The sequence below is a fragment of the Gobius niger genome (assembly GCF_951799975.1).
Source record: "Gobius niger genome assembly, chromosome: 9".
Classification (NCBI taxonomy): Eukaryota; Metazoa; Chordata; class Actinopteri; order Gobiiformes; family Gobiidae; genus Gobius; species Gobius niger.
Window position 1 is genome coordinate 22,450,543 of NC_136860.1, and position 26,028 is coordinate 22,476,570.

The window sequence follows — 26,028 nt, forward strand, 5'->3', positions numbered from 1 at the left end:
CCTCGGTCTCTCTCACCGCCCTCCTGTTGTACTCACTCCACTTTTGATGTAACATAAAAAATCACCACAAAGACGCTGCTTGTGTGTGTGAGGACAGTAGTCACACGTGGAATAGTGACAAAGCAGCCGCATTTTATCGAATGGCCTTTCTCCAGAAGACAGTGAAACAACTCCAGCTGACACTCCGACACGCTCCACTGTGGCAAATGGGGATTCCAGCCTCGGACAGCTCTGCTCAACCCATCAGGAGAGACTGACCAAAAGCTAGTTTTACGAGGCCAGGGTTATAAAACTGTTAGCAGATTCAGTTTATTTAAAAACAACTGGCCTCTCTCTGACATAAGAGCGGGTGGTAGGGGGCGGTGTAGGGGTATAGTAACAAAAAACAAAAGTTAGGACACCGTGAAATGTAAACAAAAAACAGAAAGCAGAGATTAACAAGTTCCGTAATGCCACATTTTGTTCACAATAGAAGATAAACGTCTGAGCCAAATCACAGAGCCAAAGTATTAAAACTATCATTTAACTTGGAACGGCGCGCAAAATGGAAAAACTGCACTTGGTTAAAAAAAACAAAAACAAAAAACAAACCTGTAAGACGCAGATGGACAGGGGTGTTTCTCGGTCATGTCCTTTTGTTTTCTTCTCGAAATGATACATAAACCTGTATTTGTCCAAACGCACAACGACTTCGGGGAGTGCTTTGGGAAACCGCTGTGATGGAAGCCTTTTTGTAAAGCGCTTTTCACATGACACCCAAAGCACTTCTGGAATCATCCAAAAAACTCAGCGCTGGAAATCACAGAATAATGTCAGCCATGTCAATGAATGCACATTTAGAAAAGTGGACTCTTCATCTTAGTAACACATCCTCCTCCTTATGTCGTGTAGTGATGTGAAGCTATGAGGATTTATACATTTGATCGCTCCTTTCGTCCTGGGTTCAGGATTAATTGCTGATGTTGACACAAATGGTGAACGCATGTAAGTGTGTTTTACAGCATGTGGAAACTCCTTTTGTAACACTCTATACATTTCAAACACTGACTCCTTTCAGATAAAAAAAAAAAAAAAAACATAATAAATTTCTCATGATATCTCTTCAGTATAGAAACATACTTTACGGTAATTCAAATCTTTCTAATCGCAGGACATGGGAAAGGAATTTAACTTTCAACAAAACAGACTGTATCATATCAAAAGTCTGTAAAATAATCGATGCACGTTAAGCGAACAGAATATGCTCCCATATGTCATGTACATTATCAAACACAGTTCCAGCAGTCCGCGATACACTTCCTAAATATCTACTGAAAACACGCAATACCACATTTTGTTTGTTGGATATGGTCATTTTGAATTCTTTTTAACTGACATGAAGCAGGTTGCGGAAGTCAATGGGACATAAAACAAACTTATACCATCTGGGAAAACAGCGTTTCCCATCATGCGGCTGGTCAGATTTTGAAGATGTTTTTGAATCAGTCAGTTCTGGGTCAGAGAAAGAATTGACTGATCAAAAACATAACAAAGTGTAAGGATTTAGCTCATCCGACACGCCCACCTCAAAATCGTTGTTGCGGAAGTAAAATTTCCATTTATTGTTAGCGTCTTCTTTCTTAGTCAAAAAGAATTTCTCCTGTGGCATCGTGTAATTATTCGAATTCTTCTCATCTTAAAGCAGAACTAAGTAACTCATGCCCCTAGAGGCCATAAGTGCAACTGCAGGTGTCGTAGCATGTTGTGATTTTTTAACTTATTACTTGTCCGTGAGAGTAAATGCTATGCTGTTGTACATCCAATTACACAATAGAGAACATTTTTTTCACTCAAACTTGGCTGTAAATACTATTTAAAGTGGAGCTAGCCCGCAGTTAGCTTTGCCCGTTAGCCTGTTAGCTTCTTCGTCGTGATTCTATTAGTGTGTATTGGTTGCTCCAGTCCGGTGGCAGTCAAGTTGCAATTGTGTTTTTTTGGCCAGAGACACCAGGGGGAGATGAAAGACCCCCCAATCATTCCATTAACACTTTTATTACCACCAGAGAGACTACGAAAAGGATTTGTTAAGGTAGACAAGTTACTTAGTATTGCTTTAAAACGCACAATTTTAAATATTTATGCAAAACTTTATAAACCGACAGGCTCTAAAGGCAGTATCAAGCATTTCTCTTCATTAAAATTATTGCATTATGATAAGTAGTTAACCTCTTCATGCCTCTACACTCTTACTATATGATTTTTTCCCCCCCAAATATAAAATCCAAGGGAAGAAATGTGGGTTTGGCTTATTTAAAGGAACAGGCCACCGTTTTTCCACACTGAGATATATTCTTACCTGAGTTTAGACGAGTTGCAGACCAATAGACCAAATAGACCAAAGATATTGTTAGCATTTAGCCTCTCCTCCTCTCCTCTATGGGGCCAAACGGGGATGAAGTTAGAAGCGACCAAACTCTTCCACATTTCCCCTATTTAAGTATGGTTACGTGAGCGTAGTATAGTCACACAAAATTAAACATGTCGATTTTCTAAGCGGATAAAAAGGGGAACTACATTGTAAGGCGTATTAACACCTTAGGAGCACTTCGACTTAATGCGGGGACGTCAAAGTGTTATTTTGTGTAATTTTGTGTAACTATACTTGGATCGTGTAACTAATCACATAAGTGTATTTCAATAGGGAAAACGTGGAAGAGCTTAGCTCGCTTCTAACTTCACCCCTGTTTAGCCCCATAGAGGAGAGGAGCAGAGGCTAAACGCTAACAACATCCTTGGTCGTCTAAGCTCAGGTAAGAACATATCTCAGTATGGAAAAACTATGGGCTGTTCCTGTAACTACAGGCATAACAATTCAAACTCATTTTACCCAATGTATAGATATAGACATCCTAAAGATTCGCTACATTTATTGTGGATCAGTGCGAGTTAACATTTGAGGAATTGGCCTCATCTGTAAACAATTTGACGTTGATTCAGTGCCTGTAGGTTTTAGGAACAATCAAAACAAGGCGAGTCCAGATCCAAAGCGCAACAACCCCATCTGTCTTTCCCCCATGGTTCGGGACATGAAGACAGATACTGCGAGATCGAGCCTACAAAGGGGAACAACCTATGGTCTTCTGCTGCCAAGTATCCCGCTCCGCACCAGACATCTTGATTTCTTCAGCTATTTCAAGACAATTACACTTCTTGGCTGTTTATTGAAAACACAAGAATAATATCTAAAACTGACAGTGATAGTGAGGGTATAATATCCCAAATGAGGTGCGAAGTAGGAGTTGAGGAAAAGAAAACGCGGCCAGGCTAATAGTTCTCGTCACTAGCATGTTTCACACGGATATAAAGCAGGAAAAGGCACGACATGGAAAACTAATGTACTTTGCATAACCTGTCAAATAGTCTGGGAATTGTGTGGCGGAGAAGAAGAAAAACATCAGCTATGTCGGAGTGCATGTGTTAAGATAGTACCACACATACAGCAGGAGTTTTGGTATGTCTCTTGAATTCTCCTGGGAAATAAGGGGGAGTAGGGCGCATCACTCTTAAGTAGGGCTTAGTGGGTCAAAAGTTTAAGAAGCACAATTACCTGCGAGACCTCGGCTGACCCCTCAAATTTCTCACATTCGGGGCCTTCACACACCTACGACAGCAGGCGATTTACAACAGGCGGCGGGGCAAAAAGGCTGAAAACCTATAGCCCAATAAGCTCCTAGTATAGGAAGAGAGGAGTTGTATTTTGATTACACTTGGAGGGCTTGTAAATGATCACCCGAGAAAATGGTGTCAAATAAAATAGCCATAACTCACGCGGACAGGGGGCTCTGAGTGGCTCTCCTTGGCTGCTCCGTGTTGCGTACAAGAGGTGGTGACAGAGAGCAAATGGCTTCTGATAATGCATAGAAATATCGCACTAAGAAAGCATCCAGAGAAGCTCACAATGTGATTCCCATATGCCGAGTTAGGAAGGGTGGAGTGAGTAAGTAGCGCGCACACACGGAAGATATATGGACACTCGAGGATGACACACCACCTTAAGAGCTGCCTTAACAAAGTGAAAGCTAATAAAGACGTGTGTCGTGTTGAAAACTCTGATTTTTAAAAGGCTAATGAATGTCAGAAGCGTTGACGTGTAAATTGCTGTTTAAGAAAAAGACTCGGGGAATCTTGACTCTCCCAGCTGTTTATCAGAACTTCAGGCTGAATCATTGTTCCACTTAGAAAAGTGTCACGACAGTGTTCATTTAGGTGTGCTTCATGTTGCACCTCATTAACCACTCCACAAGTAAGACGTGGAAGTTATTTTCTAACTTGGCTGTAGGGGGTCAGAGAGTGTCCCATATCCAGGATGGGACAATGGACCTGACGGGACATGAGTGACTCCTTATGAGATTAACAGGGCTGGGTCACCCACCGCCTCATGGGCACGAACCTGTTTAGTGCAGTTTAGCCGGGAAAAGAATTTAGATTGAGGTTATTATGTCGATGCTCTGTTTTTCAAGACAGTGGTCACATCAATGAGACATATCTGTTGAGTAACAAAGGTCTAGCTCCTCTTAGTAGAAGCTCACAATAATGGAGTTTCTTTGCCCCTATCTTGTAGCCATGCTTCTCCCAAATCCAATGTAATTGTCTTGGGCCTATAGTGTCCAACCGTTTTCCCCTCGGCGGGGCAAAATGGAATACAGTGTTTTCACGTCACAAATCTGGTCCAGAACCGGAAGTGCCGCCATGTTGGAGATACAGCTCATGGCAATTAACGAGACGGATTATCAATTTTGGACAACGCTAAACCCTCGAGATTGGACCCCAAAACCTCTCACACAATTGACCAGTTGTACAAAGAAAGACTGAATGCAAAAGAAAAATAACGTTTTATTAACAAACTGAAGTTAATTGGGGATGAAGATCCGTATGAAATGAAAACGAATGCCAGTTTACTCAGTGGCGATCTCACAATCTTGCCTCCTGTAAGTAAATCCATTTTCTCATCAATATGATTTGATGTCATGCTCTTTATACGAAATTGACATACACACTATTTGAAATTTGTGTAATCATTGTTTTTACTAAATTTCTCACCTCTAACTCATGTTACCCTTGCTAATTGAAACTCTCATGTAAACGTCTTACAATAGATCTAACCCTGTTAATTAAATGTAAAACAATGTTATGGTTTTAGGAAATCCACATACCGGCTCCAAAATGAGCTGCCCAAAATCTGATATTATCCAGATTTTTCCCTTCCAAATTTTGATCGAGGCTTGCGATCCATAATCGTCTCCTTTATTTAGGTCATTGTTCTGTCTGCTCTCCCTCATTTTGCACAACACTGGGTAAATGGTAACACTGCACAGTAGTTTCTCTGTCTGATCTATTGTGACAGCCGTGAACGTGACAATAATTCACCATTTTGCTGTTCCAAGCTTCGCGGTACTGTTTGTTTTGACAGGTGAGTACATGGGTGAGAAAACACACTATTGTGATAGCGGGCCATGGGTGTTGTGTTCAGCCCTTGACCCGCAAAAGCTTTGTTCATTATTACTAACTATTTGCAGTCTATTCAGTGCGCAATTGAATCAAAACAGAACTCTTTGGGCGCTCCTGCTCTTAACTAACCTGTATGAAACAATTACCCATAACCCCCATGACACAATTATGGGACATTATACATTTTAATGGCAGATGATTACATTCAGTTTCATTTAATTGACCCTTTGGGAACGAGCACTTGCATTTAAAGTCATAAAAGGTGCAGGCTCTAGCTATGACATAAATTGTTCATTACTAGCCAAGACATATGATTTTGCACCAATAATTTGCTGTTTGCAAGCCAGAATCTTTCAAGTACCCCCCCATATAATACACCTTTTTTTAGGAGTTATATATATCCACCCTGTGAGTTATTGATGATACCGCTGGATATTAGCAAACAGCTGCTAATGCTAACAGCCCGAGCCTTCCCTGTTTTTGTTGGATTCGGTGCTGCACTTGTCGCCAGTTGCTAATGATTTATGAAGGTAACACTAAGCTGCACAAAAGGAGAGGAAGAGACACATATGGAATCATCATAAGTGTCACGCAATTTATATCTTTGTGGGACATTGTGATCTATGCACAGAAAGGTGTTACTATTGATTTAAATGGATACTTTTGTCCAAACTAAACAAGTCTTTCCTGTATTGTGTAACATGTTCAGTGGGTTGTGGCACTGACAAAATAGTAAAATGTTGTTTGCCTCAACAAAATATACACATTTCAGGACAGGAATGGAAATGTGCTAACTTTTACTTACATTGCCCATGCTTAATGCACTTTGCCACATGACTTGACAAACCATAAAGAATTCTCAAAAGATATGATATGAGACTTTTTTATTTGGATGGAGGGAGGACAGCAGGGAAGGACATAGATGCCAAAACACAAATAAAAGCGCACATTGGGAAACTAAAGCTTGAGCAGCATTCTTTTATTTTATCAATAGTTTAAAATATGTGGAATGACCATGTGGAAGCAAACGTGTGACTGTAAAAGTAAGACAGTCATTTCATATGTATCCAAGGTGAACATTAAAGGTGTGTGTGTTGAGAGGGTCTCCGGATGAAGGATGAATCCGTTTGCACAACCCTTTCCCTTAAAAGACTTTAAAAACACACTACAATACATCAGCATCAAGTGTGGTCCTGTGATCTTCCTTCAGAACAGTAAAGCCCATTTAAAAGCAGTGTTATATTATCCGTAAGTGTAGCCTGACTGATGGCACAGAGGCGTTCTCAGTCTTCATTTGAAAGATTGATTTCTAAACTTATTTAAAGCTGCACATGAAAAAACAAAACAAAAGATGAAGTGGGCTGTAATTTTGAGGTGATTTATGTGGCCTTGTGTGTTACACAAAAAACAGGAGTGTTTGCCGCCAGAATGTCCGCTATTGGGATCCAAATGCCTAACAAAAATAGGCCCATAGTTGTAATTTACAGCTGGGGTAGAATAACTTTCTTTTTCTTGCTACAACAGGTAAAGCAATGTTATGGCAGCTGCCAAAGACAACTTTTGTTTGATGAGTGTACCAGGTCTGGGCTTGGACACTGAACATTGTTTTACTGAGGAGATGATACTGTATGTTGATATTGAAATAAAAGTTAACATCAAAGTCAGTCTACTACTAATTGTATCACACAACAGACCACACCTTGTATAAGCACATGGAGTGGTCTGTTTTAACACAGTCTACCTCGCATATAGGCCAACATAAAAAAAATTAAAACAAAGCAACCCGCAGACACAGAGAGAAATATGGAACAACGAGAGGCTGGTTAAGTGTTTCCCCATGTGCACCTGGGGCAGAGGCTGACCCCCTGAAATGAAGTCTACTCCTACCACTTCCCTCTCACAGTGCCAACACACATCGCCACTCAAGAATCAGACACAAAAACATAAATAGTCTTGACCATCTTTTAAGCTACGACCGAACAGGACAGAGATCGTGTCAACACAGGGGTCCGGGTTGTGATTCATTGCTTTTCTGACTCAATTAAGACATGTGGTCAAATGAAATGTTTACCAAAGCGCTTGTTTCCAGAATCACAAATTCTAAATTGGTGAAATCCGATGATATTTTCAACATTACGTTTTGCGAATAACTAAAGCCTTTTCTTGTCCTACTAGAAGCAAACCTGGGGAGGACGACATGGCCAAGCTGCAGCTCAGGGGACGGGAGCAGAGCTAAACAACATGTGAGTGCAGGTGCTCTGTGATGAGTATGTATCTGTAGCTTCCAGTCTGAGGGCGTGCTGTTCGGAGAGCGGAGGGCGGCTTCAGGCCAGTAAACAGAGACTTCTCCCTCTTGTTCTCGGAGATCTGTTTAGACTTCATAGATTAGTCATGACTCCATCAGACTCGAATTAGGCCCACTGCTCCCATTCGCGTGCATGTGGACCAACACACTGCACAAGCCTCCATAACCCCAGAGACATTTATGACCTTCCTGTAGATCAGTTTTTACAGTGCGCCGGTCCAGAGCAGAGCAGCAGTAAAAGGAAAGACGGGTCTCTATAACAAGTATCAATGTTTTCTGTTTCGGAGAAGACAAGAGGAGCCTCGAGATGTGTCAAAAGAACTGTAGGATTGTAGGAAAAAGAGGCATCATTGGGGAAAGAGATGTGCGATGGCGGAATGCATGTTCACAAAGAGCTTTATCAATTAACCAGGGCTTTGAGAAGCTTGTCAGGATTGTAAAAAGCATCTCAAATCTAAACCATCATTACTACTATTAAAAAAACAAATGATCAGCAAGATTAAGTGCTATATACTGTACATAAACATGAGCTAATCAATATGGTTTGTTTTACTTCTGTATCTAGGCTGAAAACTTGTCCTTCTCTCCCCTCTTTATTAAAGCGTGCGTCCAGGAAGCTCCCTTCACAGCCCACAGACTCTACGTCAGCCTTCGTGTTTGGCGAGTGTCTGACTGGGGAGCTAATATTTTAGTATGTGTGAAAGCAGGCAACGAGGACCCGATGATGCCCCATGGTGATGTCATGCACTGTTTCTGCCCTCAGTGCAAAGAGGCTGCGTATGCTTCATAGGCTGTGTGTATGTGTGGAAGTGACGTGGTTGATTTCAAAAGTTAGACACATCCTTTTGTAGAAATCATTTCAATTTGTTCTTGCAGATTTGATTAAACAGGAGGAACAGACTGAAATGGATTAGACAAGGGACTCTTAAATCACAGAGACATGCTTTAAAGGGGGGGTAATATGCAAAATCGACTTTTTCAAGCTTTACATCATGTTATTATGTCATTCCCTCATTAAAAACATGCCTGAAGTGTTGCCTTGGCACATTCACGTATTTTTGAGTAATCTGTAAAAACTCTGATGGCGGCCATTTTAGGGATAGGTTTGCCTGAGTCCTCCTAGGAACGCCCCCACCTCCTGGAGACGCCTCCGAGCTTTCGTCACCAGCCGAGTAACCAACCACTGCTCCTCAGCACAACCCCCTCCCCACTGATGCCACAGACAGTGTGTGGAGGGGGTGTGCCGGAAAGGGTTAGAGGTTCTTAAAGAGACAGAGGCCTATTTCAAGACATTCGCTACAGCCATTTTGAGAGAGCAATTTTATACAAGGCAGTTATTATAATTTACTGCATTTACAGACCAACAGAACATCATTGTAGTGTGATATAGACTGGTGCTATGTGATTGAAAAAAGCATAATACCCCCTCTTTAAAGGGACTATACAGAGTTTAAAATGTTAAAACTATGTATTTTCCTCCCCCTACATGTACCAGCAATGCCTCTAAAATCCTGCACTGTCACTCAAAAAGGTATTAATTCGGGTCCGAAGTGCATGCATGAGCTTAATATAGAGGGTGCAGCTACGCATAAGACCTGAGGTGGCAGTAGTTAGCAAAAAATAGCCAATTTGCATCTAGCCCGTTTAAGGCTAATATCTATTTTCAGTACTTGATTGTCAGTAATTAAACTTACTTACTGTTTGGCTCCCTTTGCGAAGTCATTATGTGGACAAAACCACAAATGGAGTTTTAGCAACAGGAGGGATTTGACAGTATTTCAACACGCAGACTAAATCCATGCCTAAATCCAAGCTATAATTCAGCAGGTAGTTTAAAGAGGAATGCTTTTAAAAGAACAAAGGTCATTGCTTTACCCCAAATACAAATTTAATGATGAGCATTCCAAATAAATCCCTTCCTTCCTTCTAAGTCTTACAGACATCTACCATGGTGTCATAGCAAATCACATCTTCTGAAATCCGTCTCAGATGTGCTTCGTAGTTTGTACGAGTATTCAAAATGTAACAAATTTATAAATCACACTGAGTTAGCTGAACTGGCCCTCTGTGAACTAAACCTCCCAGAATCATAAGCTCAAATGCTGCAATCAACAGCGGAGTCCCAGTGCCACAGCAGCGTGCTATATCAGGGCAATTGCACAATGCTTATCTCATCCAATTAGTGCAATTTCTACAGATACAGTGTCAGCTCGATTACTTGACAGTTATGAATAGCCCTTAAATTGCTACTTTGGTTTTATTCAGCAAACTGTCTCCACATCGCTTGCATTATTCATCCCTGAGTGCTTTTTTTCCCCTTATCAAATGTGTGCTCTGCTGGGGGATATGCTACAATTCCCTGTAATCATAAAGTGCATGAGTCAAGGCTGCCCAGAGCTGAAAATATGGTTCTGCTTTAACGGCTCGCGTCTTAAACTTGTCATGGACGGATTCACACTAAGCCCATATAAGATAAAAGCATTCACATCAAAAGACATGTGTTGTCAGACCTTCCCCCTTAAGCAGCCACTCTCCAGTTTTAAGTGGATTGCACCATTTTGAGCTTAAAAGGGTCTCCTTCTCTCACTGACATGTAATTCTTGTGCAAAGACTGTGAGTTTATTTACAATCAAATAAGAAAACCAAAAGACTAATGGTGCAGGTGATTTAATGAAGAATTGTGTAAATACTTCAGTGGATATGAATCTATAACGCGGTGGTTGGGTCAGTGCTTGTGAGGGGACCTGAGAAGACGTCTTGCAGCAGAACGCCATAGTTGATGTTTTTTAGCTCCTCTCGACCGGACTCTGAAGAGTGCAAATTGACCTGTAAAACACAATTCAAACAAACAATTAAATTTCACTATGTTTATATTTGGGGTGACAGTAGCTCAGATGGTAGAGTGGGTTGTTCTATTATTGAGAAGTTGGCAGTCAATCCGGTGCAGACTGTTGTCCCCTTGGGCAAGACACTTCCCCCACCTTGCTTGTGAATGAATGCAGCATGTGTTTGAGTGTTTGACGGTGGTCGGAGGGACCAATGGCACAGATTGGTACCCTCGCTTTTGTTTGTAATAGTAAGTAAGTGCTTTATTTGTCATTGTACAAATGTACAACAAAATTGCATTCAGGTGTTGGGTTAGTTCTGAGCCACTGCGGCTGAGTGCGCCGCCACTGTGAGCCAGCATGTTTTTGGAGGTAGGGGAAACCGGAGTACCCGCAAACCACCACCAATTATGGAGTGAATGAATCATGACTACAGTGTAGCCTTTTGAGAAACTTGTCAACACATCACATCATCATCATTATCTGTGCATCAGGATTAATAGGTGGCTGGAGTCAGTCCCTTCAACTATGGGCATGGCACTGACCAGAGGCAAAAAGTAGCAGAGACAACAGAGTGTAGCTAAGCAAGCAATCACAGAGCCACGTGCAATGACTCACAGTGTGCGTGTTGAAATGTCATGGCACATATTTCAATCGTTCACCTGTTACTGCTCAGCCGTGGATGTGGTGTGCAGTGTGTTAAATCAGTAATATATAGAGGGGATGAAAGACACTTTTCCTTTCTCTTCATCTTCAGCTTCTTGTCAGCTGAGACTTTCAAGACACTCTCACTTTACAACTTGTATTTAGTTAATGTCAGTATTTTGCATTTACACAAATGATTTATGTCTAAATTCAGTACCAGGACTACATGTGGTGAGGCAGCATTTCAGTTTTATACAATGAGTCTTCCTGAAGATGCAGGACAGGCTGAAAACAATTCAATTCATTTGTATGGCAACTGAAATTTGCTTTTTCATTTTTTGCTTAAGTTTTAAAGATTTCATTTTCCTTTTTATTTACATGTGATTTTATGTACTGTAAAGCGCTTTGAAGGACTTAGCATGAATTGTGCCTGATGCATTTTGCTTTGTCTTGCCTGATCAACTTCTCATCATCTGTATATTACGTTGTTAAAATACAGTTGCTTACCTTTAGAATGTCATCAGGCAGTACAGGTGGGGCAGGATGTTCAAGCCAATTAAGTGCCATAACAAAAGCATGATAGTCAATTTCCTCTCCTTGTGCAAACCTGAGGAACAAGCAGCAGTAATATTAAGTTTGGTTTTAATTGAGACCTCCACTGTTGATTTGAACAATCAAAAACATGTACATTTTCAAAAGTGGTTTGCAGTGGTAAAATATAGTAAAGTCATTTTAACACTGTGATAGAAAATGGCTTTTGTTCAATAATACTGTATATATTTTAAAGAGATGGTAGGATTTAGTAAATACAAATATCAGTGCTTTTCTTCCTAAACACTGTGTTACATGGTTGTGGTAAGAGTGTCTTACTTCTTGAGCAGGGATATAAGCAGATTCTCAGGCAGAGGAAGATGGAAGGCCTTACAGATGGTCCTGGTCTCCTTTAAGGAGAGATGTCCAGTTCTGTATAAAGGAAGATTGTAAGTGCTGACAAGTCAGACATATGCGGTGAGATAAGATTTTAAGGCATAAAACAGATCATTTATTATTTGTGTCAAGTCACATTAATTTGATAACATCATGATAGTAAATAGACCATGAAGGTCTATGGTTCCAGTTGTTTTTCTTAACCATGCTGCCCCACAGTCATTCTTGTCATACCTATGTCATTCCACAGATATCAATGAATAATGTGGAGCTAACTAAGTGTCAACAGAACCATTTACACAGGCTGGACAGCTTGACCCCTGGCACCAACAGAAATCTATTTAGAGGATGTCAATTCATCACCCACACTGGTTGAGGGATAAGGAGATGGAAATGTACTTGATTTGAACTTGGCATATGTGAAAAAGTGACCACGCGACAAACAAATGACAGTGAGTCGTAGAACAGGGTGTGTGGACTCTGTCCTGCAGACACACAGGCCGCGCAGGTCTTCAGGGTGCATCTGGTTCCAATGCTCCACTCACACTGCTGGAACTAATCGCAGCGCTGAGATATGGGGCCACTGGCTGAACGATTGATGTCTTGTTGTGACGCTACGCTCCTTTGTGTGTTTTTCTGCATGTGTTTCTCTAGCAGCAATACGATGTCCAAATAACAATGCACTGACTTCAGCGTGTGTAATGAGTGTGTGTGAGTGCACCTACTTATGTCTGTCATGGTATGCAAAGGCTTTGGTCATTTCAGAGAAGTCTTCAAAGTGCTTCTTCACGAGAAAGTCCTGGGCCACAGCCAGCATCAGGCTGATGTCAAGCTCTGACTGCTCTCGTTCAGAGAAGCTGCGGGCCAGAACCAGCACCTCATGCTCAGACAGGCCACACTCCAAGCCCATCAACAGGCCCCTGTGGCATACAATTACACATATACGTAAATGACAAAGAGAATGTTTAATATAGAACAACATTTTATGCACCATTTGACCCATCCTTCAAAGAAATAAAGCCAGTTATTCATAGGGAGGTATTACCACCTGTCAGTTTTGATTAGTTACATTCATACAATTTGAACCCCCTTATACTGTCCAAATGCACTGTGCATATTGCACTTTTAAATCTGAACCAGCTTCAGTGCTTTTGACTAGACTTTTCTTTTATTTGAACGGAAACTGGAAAAGTATGCACCTGAAAGACTCATATGGTATGACACCAGTCTTGCTGGGATCACTGAGACTCAGAAATGTCTTAATCTCCTTCTGTTTTTCCTCAGGTACTGAGCGTAGTTTACTCAGAATAATACCCACATTGGCTCTGGGAAACTTGAAAACAAACAAAACATTCAGTTAAATACAGCTATATCTCAATAATCAGTGACTAGTGTGCCATAAATACAGTTTATGGTCAAACCTCTTCAGCGTGTTTCTCCATGTAGTTGAAAGCATATTCATCAGCATTGATGATTTCGAAGTTTTTGTTGTTGAGACAAAGTATAGCTCCGACATAGAAGTTTTGAGCTGTGAAGTATTGAGACAACTCGCTCTTGAACAACTCCTGCCCTGGCTTCTTCACACGACCACGCTTCAGAAACTTACCGCCAAGCACACCTAGAACAGTGGCAAAAACACAATTTAACAGGAAGGAAAATAATATGGACAAATATTGCATACTTACAATCATTTGTAGCAAAGGTTTAACATTTCGCAAACTCAACACTCAAAATAAGCCTTTCATCCCATAAATAAAATGTATTCAATTAAAAAGCAATACAACATGAACCTAAAATTCAAGTATTAATAGTGTCAAATGATAGTATTCTATTGCTATAATGATCTAAAATAGTCCTACTTGGTTTCAGAATCATTACAGTTTATAGCAGCACAGGTGTTAACTTATGTCAAAACATAAGTGAAAAAGCCAGAAAATATTTACATCTACACTGTGAAAACACAATATGGATTTGCTAATATCATAAAGCAATTGCACTTTTAGTTAATTTCAAGTGTGAAACTTTCTTCTTTACTTTTACCTGAATTTCGCTCAGCTCTCTCGAAAACACTAATAGTGTCATCGCTGAGGTAGTAAGAGACTATGAACACTCTGCCCTTGTCCACTGGATCTTCAGTCACCATCTTGGCCAAATAGTTGAGAATATTACTCTCCAGACCATATCTGCATGGACAAAAATGCAGTGAATATTAGCTCTGTTCTGCCAGCACATGAAAGAGGCTATCCATCCCTACTAAGAACCTGTCTTTTGCTATAAATTTCTGGAAGTCTTTTTGCGGGGGTTTGGGCAGCAGTTCCTGGCAGGAGCTGAGTGAGTCCTCCTCTGAGCCGAATCCATTGTAGGGGGGCAGGTGTCTGCAGGGCTTAGGGGGGGCAGGAGGGGCTTTGCAATGCACAGGGGTGAAGTCCTCTGAGAGAAGAAGACAAGATGACAAACACTTGAAAGACTTCAGAAACCCAGAGGGAGAGATGGAATTATCAGAAGGGCAAGAGCTAATCCATCCATGGAGCAGAGAGCAGCAGCTTACAGTTACCTTAAAGTAGCCCATACAAACCCCTGCTACTGCAAGTAACACAAGACTCTACATCACACAGCTCAGGTACTCAGGGACAGGAGTGCTTTATTTTTGTGTTTAATATTGAGACTCAAAACATACAACTCCTTGCCTTTCCTGAATCATCAATTACATTAGTTTAGGCATAATGAGGTAATTCTGCATGGGCACATACAGAAGTGGAAATGAACCATAATTGTCTGCTATTAGACTTTGCTGCCACCAAGTGTTGGATTGATGTCATACAAATGTAGGCGTTCAAATTTGTGTAAAAAACTAAGCTAAACAATAATAATTGTTGTGTTGGTGGTGTAGAAGAAATACCAACATTTTTAATTTGGAGATTTGAGGAGAATGCTTATAGCATCTCATTGCCTTTCTCTTAGTCACACTCTACACCAGACATGTCCAAAGTGTAGCCCTGGGGCCAAATGTGGCCCTCAGACCGATTTTTGATGGCCCTCTTTTTTTTATTGGCATACAATGCTAGAGATGGGACTTTTTACGGCAACGTTAATAATTCCACACAATAAAAACCTCAAAAAATACATTTATTGTGAGACAGAGCTAGCATTATGGTTCCAAGCTTAAATTAAAGTGTGGGGCAAGTTTTAAACCTCTCTTAAAAACACCCAGTTGAATGTTTGAATGCACTGACCACCAATCTGTGGCCCTCCATGCTGTACACATGTCAAAATGTGGCCCTCAGTGAAACAGTGCTCTACTCTACACTTGTACAACTATCTCTCTGGTACCAGAGTATATGACTATGTTATTACAATGCTTATCTGTAAAAATAACAATAATGCAATAAGCAGTAAAGCGTACCTACCTATGCCATATTTACAGCGGTAGTAGCTCTTGGTGAATTCATCACAGTCAGTGATGATAACAGTCCTGCCCCACACATTGAGCTCAGTACCTATGGTCAGGTCACTGTCTTTGTAGAAGTCTTCTTTGAGTGCTCCTATCTGCAGTGTGAGACACATATTATACTTTATAACAATGAAGACATAACTCAAACTTTTCTGTTAAATTTTAAAATATGAAATGTTCAATGACTTAATTTCAGTCTTCAGACATCTGGTTTAAAATATTTCATAATAGTCTGATAGATCATCAAACACTTGCATATGTTTTTGATACTCATCATGTGTATTATACGTTTCCACATTCTTCTTCATGCAGTGTTACTACTTTGATTTGTAAAAAATAATAGTACTACTAACGATGCTACTTATGATCCTAAAATGTCTTGCATAGACAGAATGTATTGCTGAAGAACCTTTTGATTGTCCAATATATGACGCTTTCCCTGGTTTGATGAGTCAAACACATTAAGAATAGTGCGGTCTGTGACTTCTCCAGGCTGCCGAAGCTGACTTGGGGCACACTGCAGAAGATAAAAAACAAACAGATAGTAAAAAACAGTAATTAGGTGTTGTTTGTGTAAAGACGACCATGCCCAGTGCTAGGGATCGGGCAACATTACCATTTAAAATACACTACATTTACCCAATCACAGAGATTTCAAATGATGAGTACAAAGCCAAAAAGCTTGGCTGGATAATATTCCCTGGACAGGAAGATGTCAGTACTATGTTTAAAAGGAAGAAACATGTACTATTCAAGACCTGATTTAATTTACTTTAAATTGAGTTATCAGTTTTCATTTTACTATACAGTACATTAGTCCGAAGAACTAGCCTGACCAGCCAGAATACACGCTTTTCCTATTCTTTACAAGGTCCTGCTTTTGAACAGATACAAAAAGCAGGAGTGGATGGCTGGCCAGGCAACTCAAGAACCACATTTCTACCAGAGTTATGAGGATGATGTTCTGTGTCAATGCCTCACCTTTGGAAGTTTGCTTCGGGATAGAAACTTGGATACATGATCTCGACCACAGTTGGGGGGAATCACCTCACAAATTTCAATTGTGTCATCGGCCAGGAAGTAATGTAGGATCAACTCCCTGACATCACCAAACAGGCTGTCCGTGTCATCCCAGCAACAGTAGAAGCGCAACACTTTCTTATAATTATCCAGGAACTGCTGAGTGTCATGCCTTTCATAGGGCCTTAATGGCTTCATACTTTTCTTTATCTGTGAGAACAAACACAAAACATTATATAGTTCCAATACAGGGTGAAGTTAGCATCTCCAAATGCTTACATCCTCCCTAAGTTGACTGTAGGGATCCACAGGTGTAGTAGTTGAATCATTCAGACGCACTCCAAGTTTCGTGAGAAAACTCCTTGTGAAACTGTCGCAGTCAGTAATCACAAACTTTCGAGAGTACAGAAGCATCTCTTGGTTAATGTTGAAATGTAAAATGTTGTAGAACTGATCATCGTTTGGTGGAGGGAGCGGAATGCGATGACGCCGAATCAGTGTCCCTGCCATAAGGTAAACAGTATTAAGTACAGTTAAAGACTCCTGATTTTAAGACAACATTAGGCGAGCAATAGTGTAATGCTTGAACACCTTGGGGAATGCCGCTGTTCTGGAACTTTGGCTCCACCACTTTGATAGTATCATCCTCCAGGTAGAAGATGATCTTACATTTCCGAATTCTGTATGTCTCCTCTTTAGCCTGCGGCACAGTTTCCTCAAAGTATGCTTCAAAACACAATGTCTATGTGGAAAAAACAGTTTTGTATTTCTGAGAGTTACATAGATGACAGCTATTTGCAAAATGTGAAGATGACTGAGGTTCACCTGTTTATCAAAGGCCACCCATGATGGTAGATCACAGCCTTTTCCTTTTGGATAGACTGAATATTTTGACCTCGTCTTCTGACCAATTAAGGGCTCTCCACCAATGCCTGGTTTCTCGGGCCCCACCAGCATAGCCACTCGATTTGAGATGTCGAAATGGTGCGACTTGTGGAATTTCTCTTTGTACAACTGTATTACGAGAAAATAAGGCTGCAAGTTCACTGACTTGCTAGCTTGCGTTTAAGTGCATATGACAACATTGGACACTGACAGGAAGTGATAGAGAACAATTTATTTTTACATATGCTGCTCAAATGATGATTCAAATGTGTAAGCATGTAAGCCTCATTTGTTTATTAATAAATACAACAACAGAAAAACAAGATGGTAAACAATTTTAAACTGTTGCCGTCCAACCATGTTATGTCAATGGGAAGTGAGTGTGTCAGTTTAAAAATTCTAATAAAAATTACTACATTCTTCCCAACTCATTAATCTGCTTGCCTGGCCAGTCTTTCTCTCTCCCCTTTTTTAAAGTATAGGATTTAGAATAAACACAGTTTATAATAACAGAGGAGACTTGCCAGTCTATTAATTTGCTGCTCACTGAAATAAAATGATAATTATTACCAACAACACCTTATGCATGTAGCTAATGTTGAATCAGTCATATTTTCAAGAGCATTAAAACCTGTCATATGCTCTTTAACTTGTAGATTGGCTAATTAACAGTAGCCTAACGTTATATAACGTTAGCTGTTGCATTACAACATAAAAACTTGTAACTAAAGACAAGGCAAAAGTTCTTCCTTTTGTTTATGCTGCTCAGGGTGCAAGAACAAGTTCTTACGTCTCGTGAAGCAAGAATGAGCTGTTACTGTTAAGCTAAGGTGCAATCAACAGTACTTACGTTTTTATCAGGGGAATTCCCTGGAAGTAGAGGTAATGAAGCCATGTTTGTGATGTTAGTAAAGTTTTCTTCAGCCGCACGTTAACTTGGAGAAGTAAATCTATCGCAACCATGGAAACGCTGTTTGGATGCGTATCCAGGCAACAGGACGAAATGTAACAATAGCGCCATCTTGTGCATGATCCCTTTTTTTAATTATTATTATTATACAGGTAATAATAAACAAATTATAATCTTGTGCACGATGTATTCTGCCATTTAAATTTATTGAGATAATCTTTCACACACTTCTTTCCATAAAGAAAACTTTATTTCCAATACAGACAATACTGCACAGCTAAAGCCATGCACACTGAAGTGGGAGAAGCAGGAAAGGGAAATGTAACGTCTCCCATAAAGGCCTTACATAGGTTGCACGCAAGATAATATTCAAGTTTTTCAGATGAACGATCACAATGGTTGAAGAGATTTTTGATGAGTGGACACAAATATGTGATTGAACTATGATTTGACATTTACTTCACATAATTAAATCCCAGTTTATTATCATAATAAATAAATACACTGAAGGTGGTTATTTTCTCCAAAGGTTACTTGATGTGCAAAAAAAGCATACGGTGGTATAAAAACAACAGATCCAGCTTCTGGTCACTAGTTCGAGTGCTTCTTATATAGAGATATAATATTCAACAGAAAAAATGGGCAGCAAAGCTAATCTGCTAGCAGATTGTACATATAAAAACAAAATTAACAGCAACACATGATTATTTCCCATTTGAGGGATTTTTTGGCAGATTTTTAGGATGCCATTCCAAGCAGAAAACCCCCAACAAAGCTGCTTGTGACGACAATGTTCTTCTTCACAAACTCTGTGGACTGAAAAAAACAACAAAAAAGTATACATTACACAGGTGATATTATCATCAATTAACAAAATGAATCAAAAAACACATATATGCATGTGCAGGACAAACTTTACTGTTACAATCAGTATTTTATCATAGGTGGAGCTAATTTTACAAGATCAACATTTGTACCTTTTGAAAAACTGTATCCAATTCCGCTGATGCTTGATTGGTGCCTTGCTTTATTTGCTTCTTGGCTTTGTTGACATCCTTTTCTACTCTCTTCCAGTCCACTTGAATATAGCCACTATTATTGGCGATCTAAACAAGAATAGCATGCAAGATGAGCATATGTGTGCATTGTGTTTGGTCTCTCCATATATATACCTGTAACATCAGAAGACCCCCACCGACAGCTGTAGCAGCAAGTTTCCCAACCTTTTGGAAGAGGTATCCAGCGCACCTACATCAAGTGGATAGTGGAGGTCATTTATCTGATACATCACATTAGTTATAATGCTCCCCAGACCTATATTTTTTCCCCCCTTAATTCCATTCCACATTGAAATAACTAATATATACAGAATATTATATATATATATATATATATATATATATATATATATATATATATATATAATACTGTATTATTACATTAATTAGACAATGATGCATTTGACTGTAACTGATAATATATCAATAAGTTTGTTTACCATCCACTGACTCCACCTAGAGCTATCTGTGTGGCCACCGAATATTTCTCAGCTACTGGCCCAGAATTTTTCCCAAAAACACGGTTCCACCATCTCTGGCGTTTGGCATATTCTGTTAGGTCCACGACCTTGTCGTAAATCTCATCTTCTATATCTGTAGAAGCAGCATACACGTGAAATTAGACAACATGACTTTTACATGTTATCTGTATTGCTAATCTTATTGATTACCATAAGTGTGTCACAGTGTGTACAGAACGCTTGTAATATCATCCACTAAACTTGTGTTTATAAACTTAACAAAGTTGTGTCTCTCTGGTATAGCAAGTTAGCATGGTGCAAAACGAAACTATTACAAGTATGGTCAACTGTAAATGACAAAATGTAGAGCTACAAAAACATGTACCAAATGCAATATCAGTCACACAAAACTAACTAATCGGTCTATCACGGACATTTGATCGCGCATTGAGGCCTACGATCTCTGCTACTTACCCTTATTACTGTTCGCCATTTTGCAGTGAGCTAAGCTACAGCGTCTTGTGTCCTTAGCTGCCTGCACGTCTCATTTGCATAAGTTTGTCGGTCAAGCAAATTTACAGAAAGTGTTTCCTTAAAAAAACCCCAAAGAAAAACAAGAAAGGGATAAAATTAGAAAATGTTTTATCTTCATGTGTGAGAATAAAGTTTTAAAGTTTTAGTGGTTCAGAGTCAGCAACAGAAACAAGTAAAAAATGCTTAATAGAAATTAGACGAATGGATGTAGCTACAATAAAGAATAATACAATATTAGGAAAAAAGTTAATAAATAAAATCTCTTTTTTTATATACACAAAGTTACGTGACAGTTGTAACAACCATTCAGACGCAGAAGCTAAAAGAATCACTGTTACGTAATGTCAGTGAATATCCAATGACAGAGCGGGGGCGGGACGTGGCTGTTCGGTGTGGAAGTGCGCGTGCTCGTAGCGCATTAACCAGTGCAATCACGTGACACTACACCCTTGCCGCTGATTGGTCAGAGTAAACCGAGGGCGTGGCCATGGTGGCGGCGTGCGATTGCCTGTGACACAATTACAACAACTTTGAGCCGAGGGCTGGGAAGTTTGCTGTATTATGAAATAACTCTCAATAGTTAACCCAACATAACATCAATTCCATGCATACACTGGTACGTTGGAATACACGCTGTGGCTTGATGTACAATGAGCGTGGAAGGTAACTTGAAGGGATAATTTCCTTGAGGATTTGGCAAGAATTAGCGCTACGCCCCATTTAGCCCTGGAGAAGGTGTGCAGCCGTTTTGTTTTTTTTACAATTAACTGGAGCCGCTCGTTTCACCCGATCTTCCCAATTCATCTCCATGAAATCGTGCGGAGTGTCGCTCAGCGGTGCTGCCTCTGCTGCTACACAGAGCCTTGGCGTTACTGGTAATGACGAGGAGAAAATGGCGTCGGGAAAAGCTACTGAAATCGAGGACTTTCCGAAGCTAACGTCGCAAGAGAAAAATACCCTGGCCGATATCAGGTTTGAACAGTTATCTTGTAAACATTTTAAATAGTTTCAAAATTACTTATTTTATTCCATTGCACGGCGTCGAACAACAAACACGAGTCTCCGCAAGTAACACGGAACCGCCTGTGTTGTCTACCCTCTACTTGCAGTTCACTGTTTGGATTTCATAGGCTTCAAGAAGATGGCGCCAGAACGAAGGCCTTGCTGTTAAAGGTATGACACACAGCAGACCACCGGAGATTGACTGTTTTATACTGTGTCCATTTACTATGTCTTAATTTAAATGCACGTGTCACAGTTTTAAAAGACACACATTTCTGCCGGTGCAACAGATCCGTGTTGCATTTTTAAACTTTCAGTCCTTAAACAAGTTATTCGTTTCTAATGTTTACACTTTACTGGAATCAGTGAATGTTGAGTATTCACATATGATTTGTATTTAGACATGCAACAGATTACTAATTTGCATAAGATGGCATCCCACATGCTTTGGGGTCTACGGGGTAATGCTTCCACCCATTTACTTTGGTGTTTAATTAAATGTTTTGCAGTGCATAAATACTGATGATAATCTATTCAGTTCTGAAAGTGAAATTCGTGTATTATTTTCTAACGTTTGCAAATTCTTAACAAGAAAATGCAGCTTCCAAAGATACTACTGACTCACTTAATTTTTAAATGCAAAAAGACAAACAAACCAGTTGTTACACCATTATACAATGGATGTGTAGATTTTCTTCTTTGTTGTAGTCATCACTTGAAAGCTTTGAGCTCTTGGAGTTGCAGTGTTTCATCAGTTCGGAAACAGATCTGACCAGGTTTACGATACGATACGATACGATATACTTTATTAATCCCGAAGGAAATTCAGTTTATCAGCTGCACAATCAAGTCACACATACAAACATCAAATTTAAAATAACAGTGCAGAGAATAAATATAATAATAATTTAAAAGTATAAAAATATAGAGGTACAAAAAAAACATTAAAAAAAACAGGTTTAGAGCTAGATGATGATGAACAGGGTAGTAAGACTGTTAGCAAGATTACCAGTACATAGGACTAGCAATCCAACTCCTCTCCCACAGTTGTCTAACCTTCCTGATGATCTTGAGTTTGATCAGAAAGTATGCTTAGCATTAATCATTGACACTTCTTATGGCGTATTATGAAATATCGTTTGTATGTCCAGGTGGGATAGTGACAGGGGTGCTCTCATCATGGAGCGTAGCAGAAAGACTTCAGGGTGATAAAAACAATTTGAGTTCAGTTTGGACTGTACAGTCAGAGCATCTGCTACCTTTCAAATGAAAATAACAACAGAAAAGAACCTTCGGTGGCTTTTGCTCCACTGCATATGTACATTGATGGGGAAATAGATCTTTGTGATGCTGACCCATTCATGTATTACTGTCCTATCACAAAATGGCCACTACTAAGATCAAGCAGGATGTAATCGGAATAAGTATATCATCAACTTTAAAAAAAAGTATACAAATATTGAACCAGATCATACTTTGTAATAGGACTCAGCAATAAATAAAATGAAACTGATTCATTGATTAAAAAAAATATTATATATATATATGTATTATTTTGATGATATAATGTATAATCATTTTGTGCAGCGGCTAGGACTAACCCTCCATCCGATCACAATTTATATGACAAATAAAGCACTCACTCAGTCACTAACAAGGCGAGAGTTCGTAATATAAAGGAAACGCACCTTCACGTGGTGTCGGATAGGCTCAAGCACGGGCCACTTTCAGGGGGACATGCAGTGATGTAAACCAATCAGCGAAGGGTGATTTGTTACTGTTGCAGGGTTATTTGCAGTTCAGCATAATATTAAAACAGGGTTATGAATCACAAAAGTTACCAATACGAGCGATCGCGATGTCGTCACATCCGTTGGCCGTGGTAGGCATTTTACATTTTCATATTTGATAAACATTTTATTAAAATCCTATAATCAGCAAAAACAATGTCCATAAACAGGACATTGCTTCTCTTGCGCTGTAACAGATCTATCATTTTCTAAAACCGAGATAGAGGCCTGTATGCATCAGCTGCCTACCAAACATCCGGCGAAAATTGCGGAAGTAAACAATAACAGCGATTGCTCGTATCGTCAATGTGTTTTTTGTCTTTACCGCCGATGAAAGCCCTCGGCCCATCCGTGGCTTGTTTTTAAGGGGACTTCTGCGTCTCAAGAGCGACGCTGACTTGCAAACAATATGTGACTGCAGATAGTAGTTGATAGTAGTTAAATTCCTCCTTGCTCCTGCTTCACAGTTAGAAGGTCCTGGGTTCCATCACTGGGCTGGACGTGGGCCTTTCTGTATTGAGTTTGCATGTTCTCCCCGTGCATAAGTTTCCTCCAGGTGCTCCGGTTTTCCCTACCACTAAAAACTTGTACAATAGGCCAGCCTGAGTAAGCGTGTGTTTGACACACTCAGGCGAGTGGGGGACAGCATATGGAAATTCGCCCATAGCTATAATATGGCGTGGTGTGTTGGCATGCATGGTCACATGTGTAGTCATTAATATGCACTGTCTCAACCAAATAAACCAATAAGGAAATAAATCGGTGTCAGCTAGTGTCTTGGCAGCCACGTTTCTTGCTGTCTGCCCAGGGAACTTGTGAGAGCGATAGCAACTTGCCACCCCAGTTGCTGCACTGGTACTGAGCACAAGTAGGTCTGCCTAAAACAGCCCGAGCCTGGCTGACTGATGTGTTCTTCTAATATTAAAGTAATTCTTTACACTCATTGCAGTGTGCTCCTTGCACTCCTCACTGCCTGTGGCCTCACAGGGTCACTCGTCTTCATTGAGGCTGCCTTGGTACTTTATGTAAAGCCTGAGCAATGAACAAAGCATTTAATGAGATGACATGCTCCTGTTACCGAATTCATTCAGGCACAGGTACGCATTCGATCACAGTCGCCAAGTTTGTGCAGCACAGAAGGCCAAAGCTGTGGCTCATCATCCAATCTATACCGAAACGATTTGCTTATCCGACACCCCCACCCTTCACACTTTGAGAAGCACTGCCTTGACTTTATAAAAAAAAATGCATCACAAGACTAATGCATCATGATAAGAGATCAGCATTTATTGTCATTGCGATTAAAAAGTGTTAATGCCACTGTCAACATCCTAGAATAGTTTATGTGTTCTCCCTTTCTCAACTCTCCTTAATCAGGTTGCATATAAACATTTTACAGAGTGCAAATTAGTTATTAGTTCATCCTAATACTTGCTTTGCATATTTCAGGCAATTAGCTGCTATGACACCATTATCCTGAAGGCTGAGGGGAAAGTGGACCCTGAAATATTCTGTCAACTGGGCCATTTTAATCTCTTGCTAGAAGACTATCCAAAAGGTGAGCCTCTTGTACATATCGCCCTTTGTTACTGTATAATGTGAGTTCAAAGACGTAATGTCAGTTTGAGTGATGTGAAAGCCGCATGGTAATGTTTTTTACCTGTCCCTCTTTTTTAAGATGAGATAATTGAACATTCATGAATATTTTGTGTCCATCTTACAGCATTATCCGCATACCAGAAGTACTTCAGTTTACAGTTAGACCACTGGAAGGTAAGTTTATCAGCACCCAACACAAGCTGAACTTTTGACTGTGTAACAACATAATGCAGCAGAGCCACTGCACATGTACATGGAATGGTCTCCGGCCTCAAAGAGTTGTCTCTCCACACGCTTCACCCCCTTTCACTCCGTGCTGCTCTGTCCTATAAAGAATTCATTCTCAACCTTTGGGTCGGTCGGTTACGTTATGGTTAAGGCAGGCTTTATTGTGCCCGTAGGGAAATTTATCCACTGCATGGGGGAAATGGCTTTAACTGGTAGACCGGAGCCGGTACGGATTCAAACAAATTCATACAAACAAAAGCCTGTGTTGTAAAGCTACGGTCTGCGTTGCACATCATAGAGCAGGGGTCACACATTTGATTTCACTAAGGTCCAAATGGGAAAAAAATGTGTCACGCAAAGGTCCGGAACATACAGGGTTAATTCATGGCTATATGGAGATTTTTAAGCCTTTATTAAATCTAATAGTAATTACTGTGATTTGAAAATATTGCTTTTAGGCTCCTAAATAGAAGACTGCATGTAGCCTATATTATGTACACAATGTGCCAGTGCAGTGAGGTTAAGTCCTGATTTAGTTCTGGTTGTTTTAGGCCTCGTGTGCATATTTAATTAGGCTGTCCTCTATTCTGAAACTTTAAGCACGCTGCATTTCAGTCATTCCGTGGTTGAAAAAATAAAAAGTGTCAAGGAGCTCAGGGGCAGTAGTTTCTCTTTCTGTTTATCTGGGCTGTGTTTGTACCCCTCTGCAGTCAGAGAGGGAGAGAGGGGGCACACGCAGCCGCTCGTCTGAGAGGATTCACAGTCAGGTCTAAAGGTCAGAGCCACGGTTCAGGTCCGGACGGGTTGGCGGGTAGGTCTGGATCTGGACCGAGGTCTGCCATTTAGTGACCTGTGTCGTAGAGAGTCCGTTTGGATCGACCCTCTTGGGCTATTACACGCG

General features: G+C 40.2%; 3 protein-coding genes across 4 annotated transcripts in view; 1 reads left to right on the top strand and 2 right to left on the bottom strand.

Moving 5' to 3' along the window:
* Positions 1-10,458: 10,458 nt before the first annotated feature.
* Positions 10,459-18,498, bottom strand: efhc2 (EF-hand domain (C-terminal) containing 2). Its single transcript, XM_079562535.1, has 15 exons — positions 18,396-18,498; positions 17,486-17,674; positions 17,252-17,402; positions 16,940-17,163; positions 16,622-16,870; positions 16,050-16,157; positions 15,597-15,735; positions 14,451-14,619; positions 14,230-14,372; positions 13,611-13,807; positions 13,389-13,522; positions 12,915-13,109; positions 12,133-12,225; positions 11,770-11,869; positions 10,459-10,618 (listed from the first exon to the last, which is right to left on the bottom strand). Exons 1-15 carry the CDS (start codon positions 18,438-18,440, stop codon positions 10,499-10,501), a joined length of 2,256 nt encoding a protein of 751 aa, XP_079418661.1. The 5' UTR covers positions 18,441-18,498; the 3' UTR covers positions 10,459-10,498.
* A 160-nt stretch (positions 18,499-18,658) lies between these two features.
* Positions 18,659-21,545, bottom strand: fundc1 (FUN14 domain containing 1). Its single transcript, XM_079562536.1, has 6 exons — positions 21,527-21,545; positions 20,449-20,565; positions 19,954-20,107; positions 19,628-19,703; positions 19,433-19,561; positions 18,659-19,271 (listed from the first exon to the last, which is right to left on the bottom strand). The coding sequence occupies exons 2-6, from the start codon at positions 20,465-20,467 to the stop codon at positions 19,194-19,196; spliced, it is 456 nt and encodes a 151-aa protein (XP_079418662.1). The 5' UTR covers positions 20,468-20,565; positions 21,527-21,545; the 3' UTR covers positions 18,659-19,193.
* kdm6a (lysine (K)-specific demethylase 6A) overlaps positions 20,812-26,028 on the top strand; it is a 32,039-nt gene continuing 26,822 nt past the window's right edge. Inside the window, exons 1-4 of one of the 2 annotated variants that reach the window (XM_079562532.1) lie at positions 20,812-21,480; positions 21,618-21,681; positions 24,750-24,858; positions 25,024-25,073. In XM_079562532.1, coding sequence (XP_079418658.1) covers positions 21,317-21,480; positions 21,618-21,681; positions 24,750-24,858; positions 25,024-25,073 — 387 coding nt within the window. In that variant the 5' untranslated portion in view covers positions 20,812-21,316. The remainder of the gene's footprint in view (positions 21,481-21,617; positions 21,682-24,749; positions 24,859-25,023; positions 25,074-26,028) is intronic. The other variant, XM_079562533.1, reaches the window with a different exon arrangement.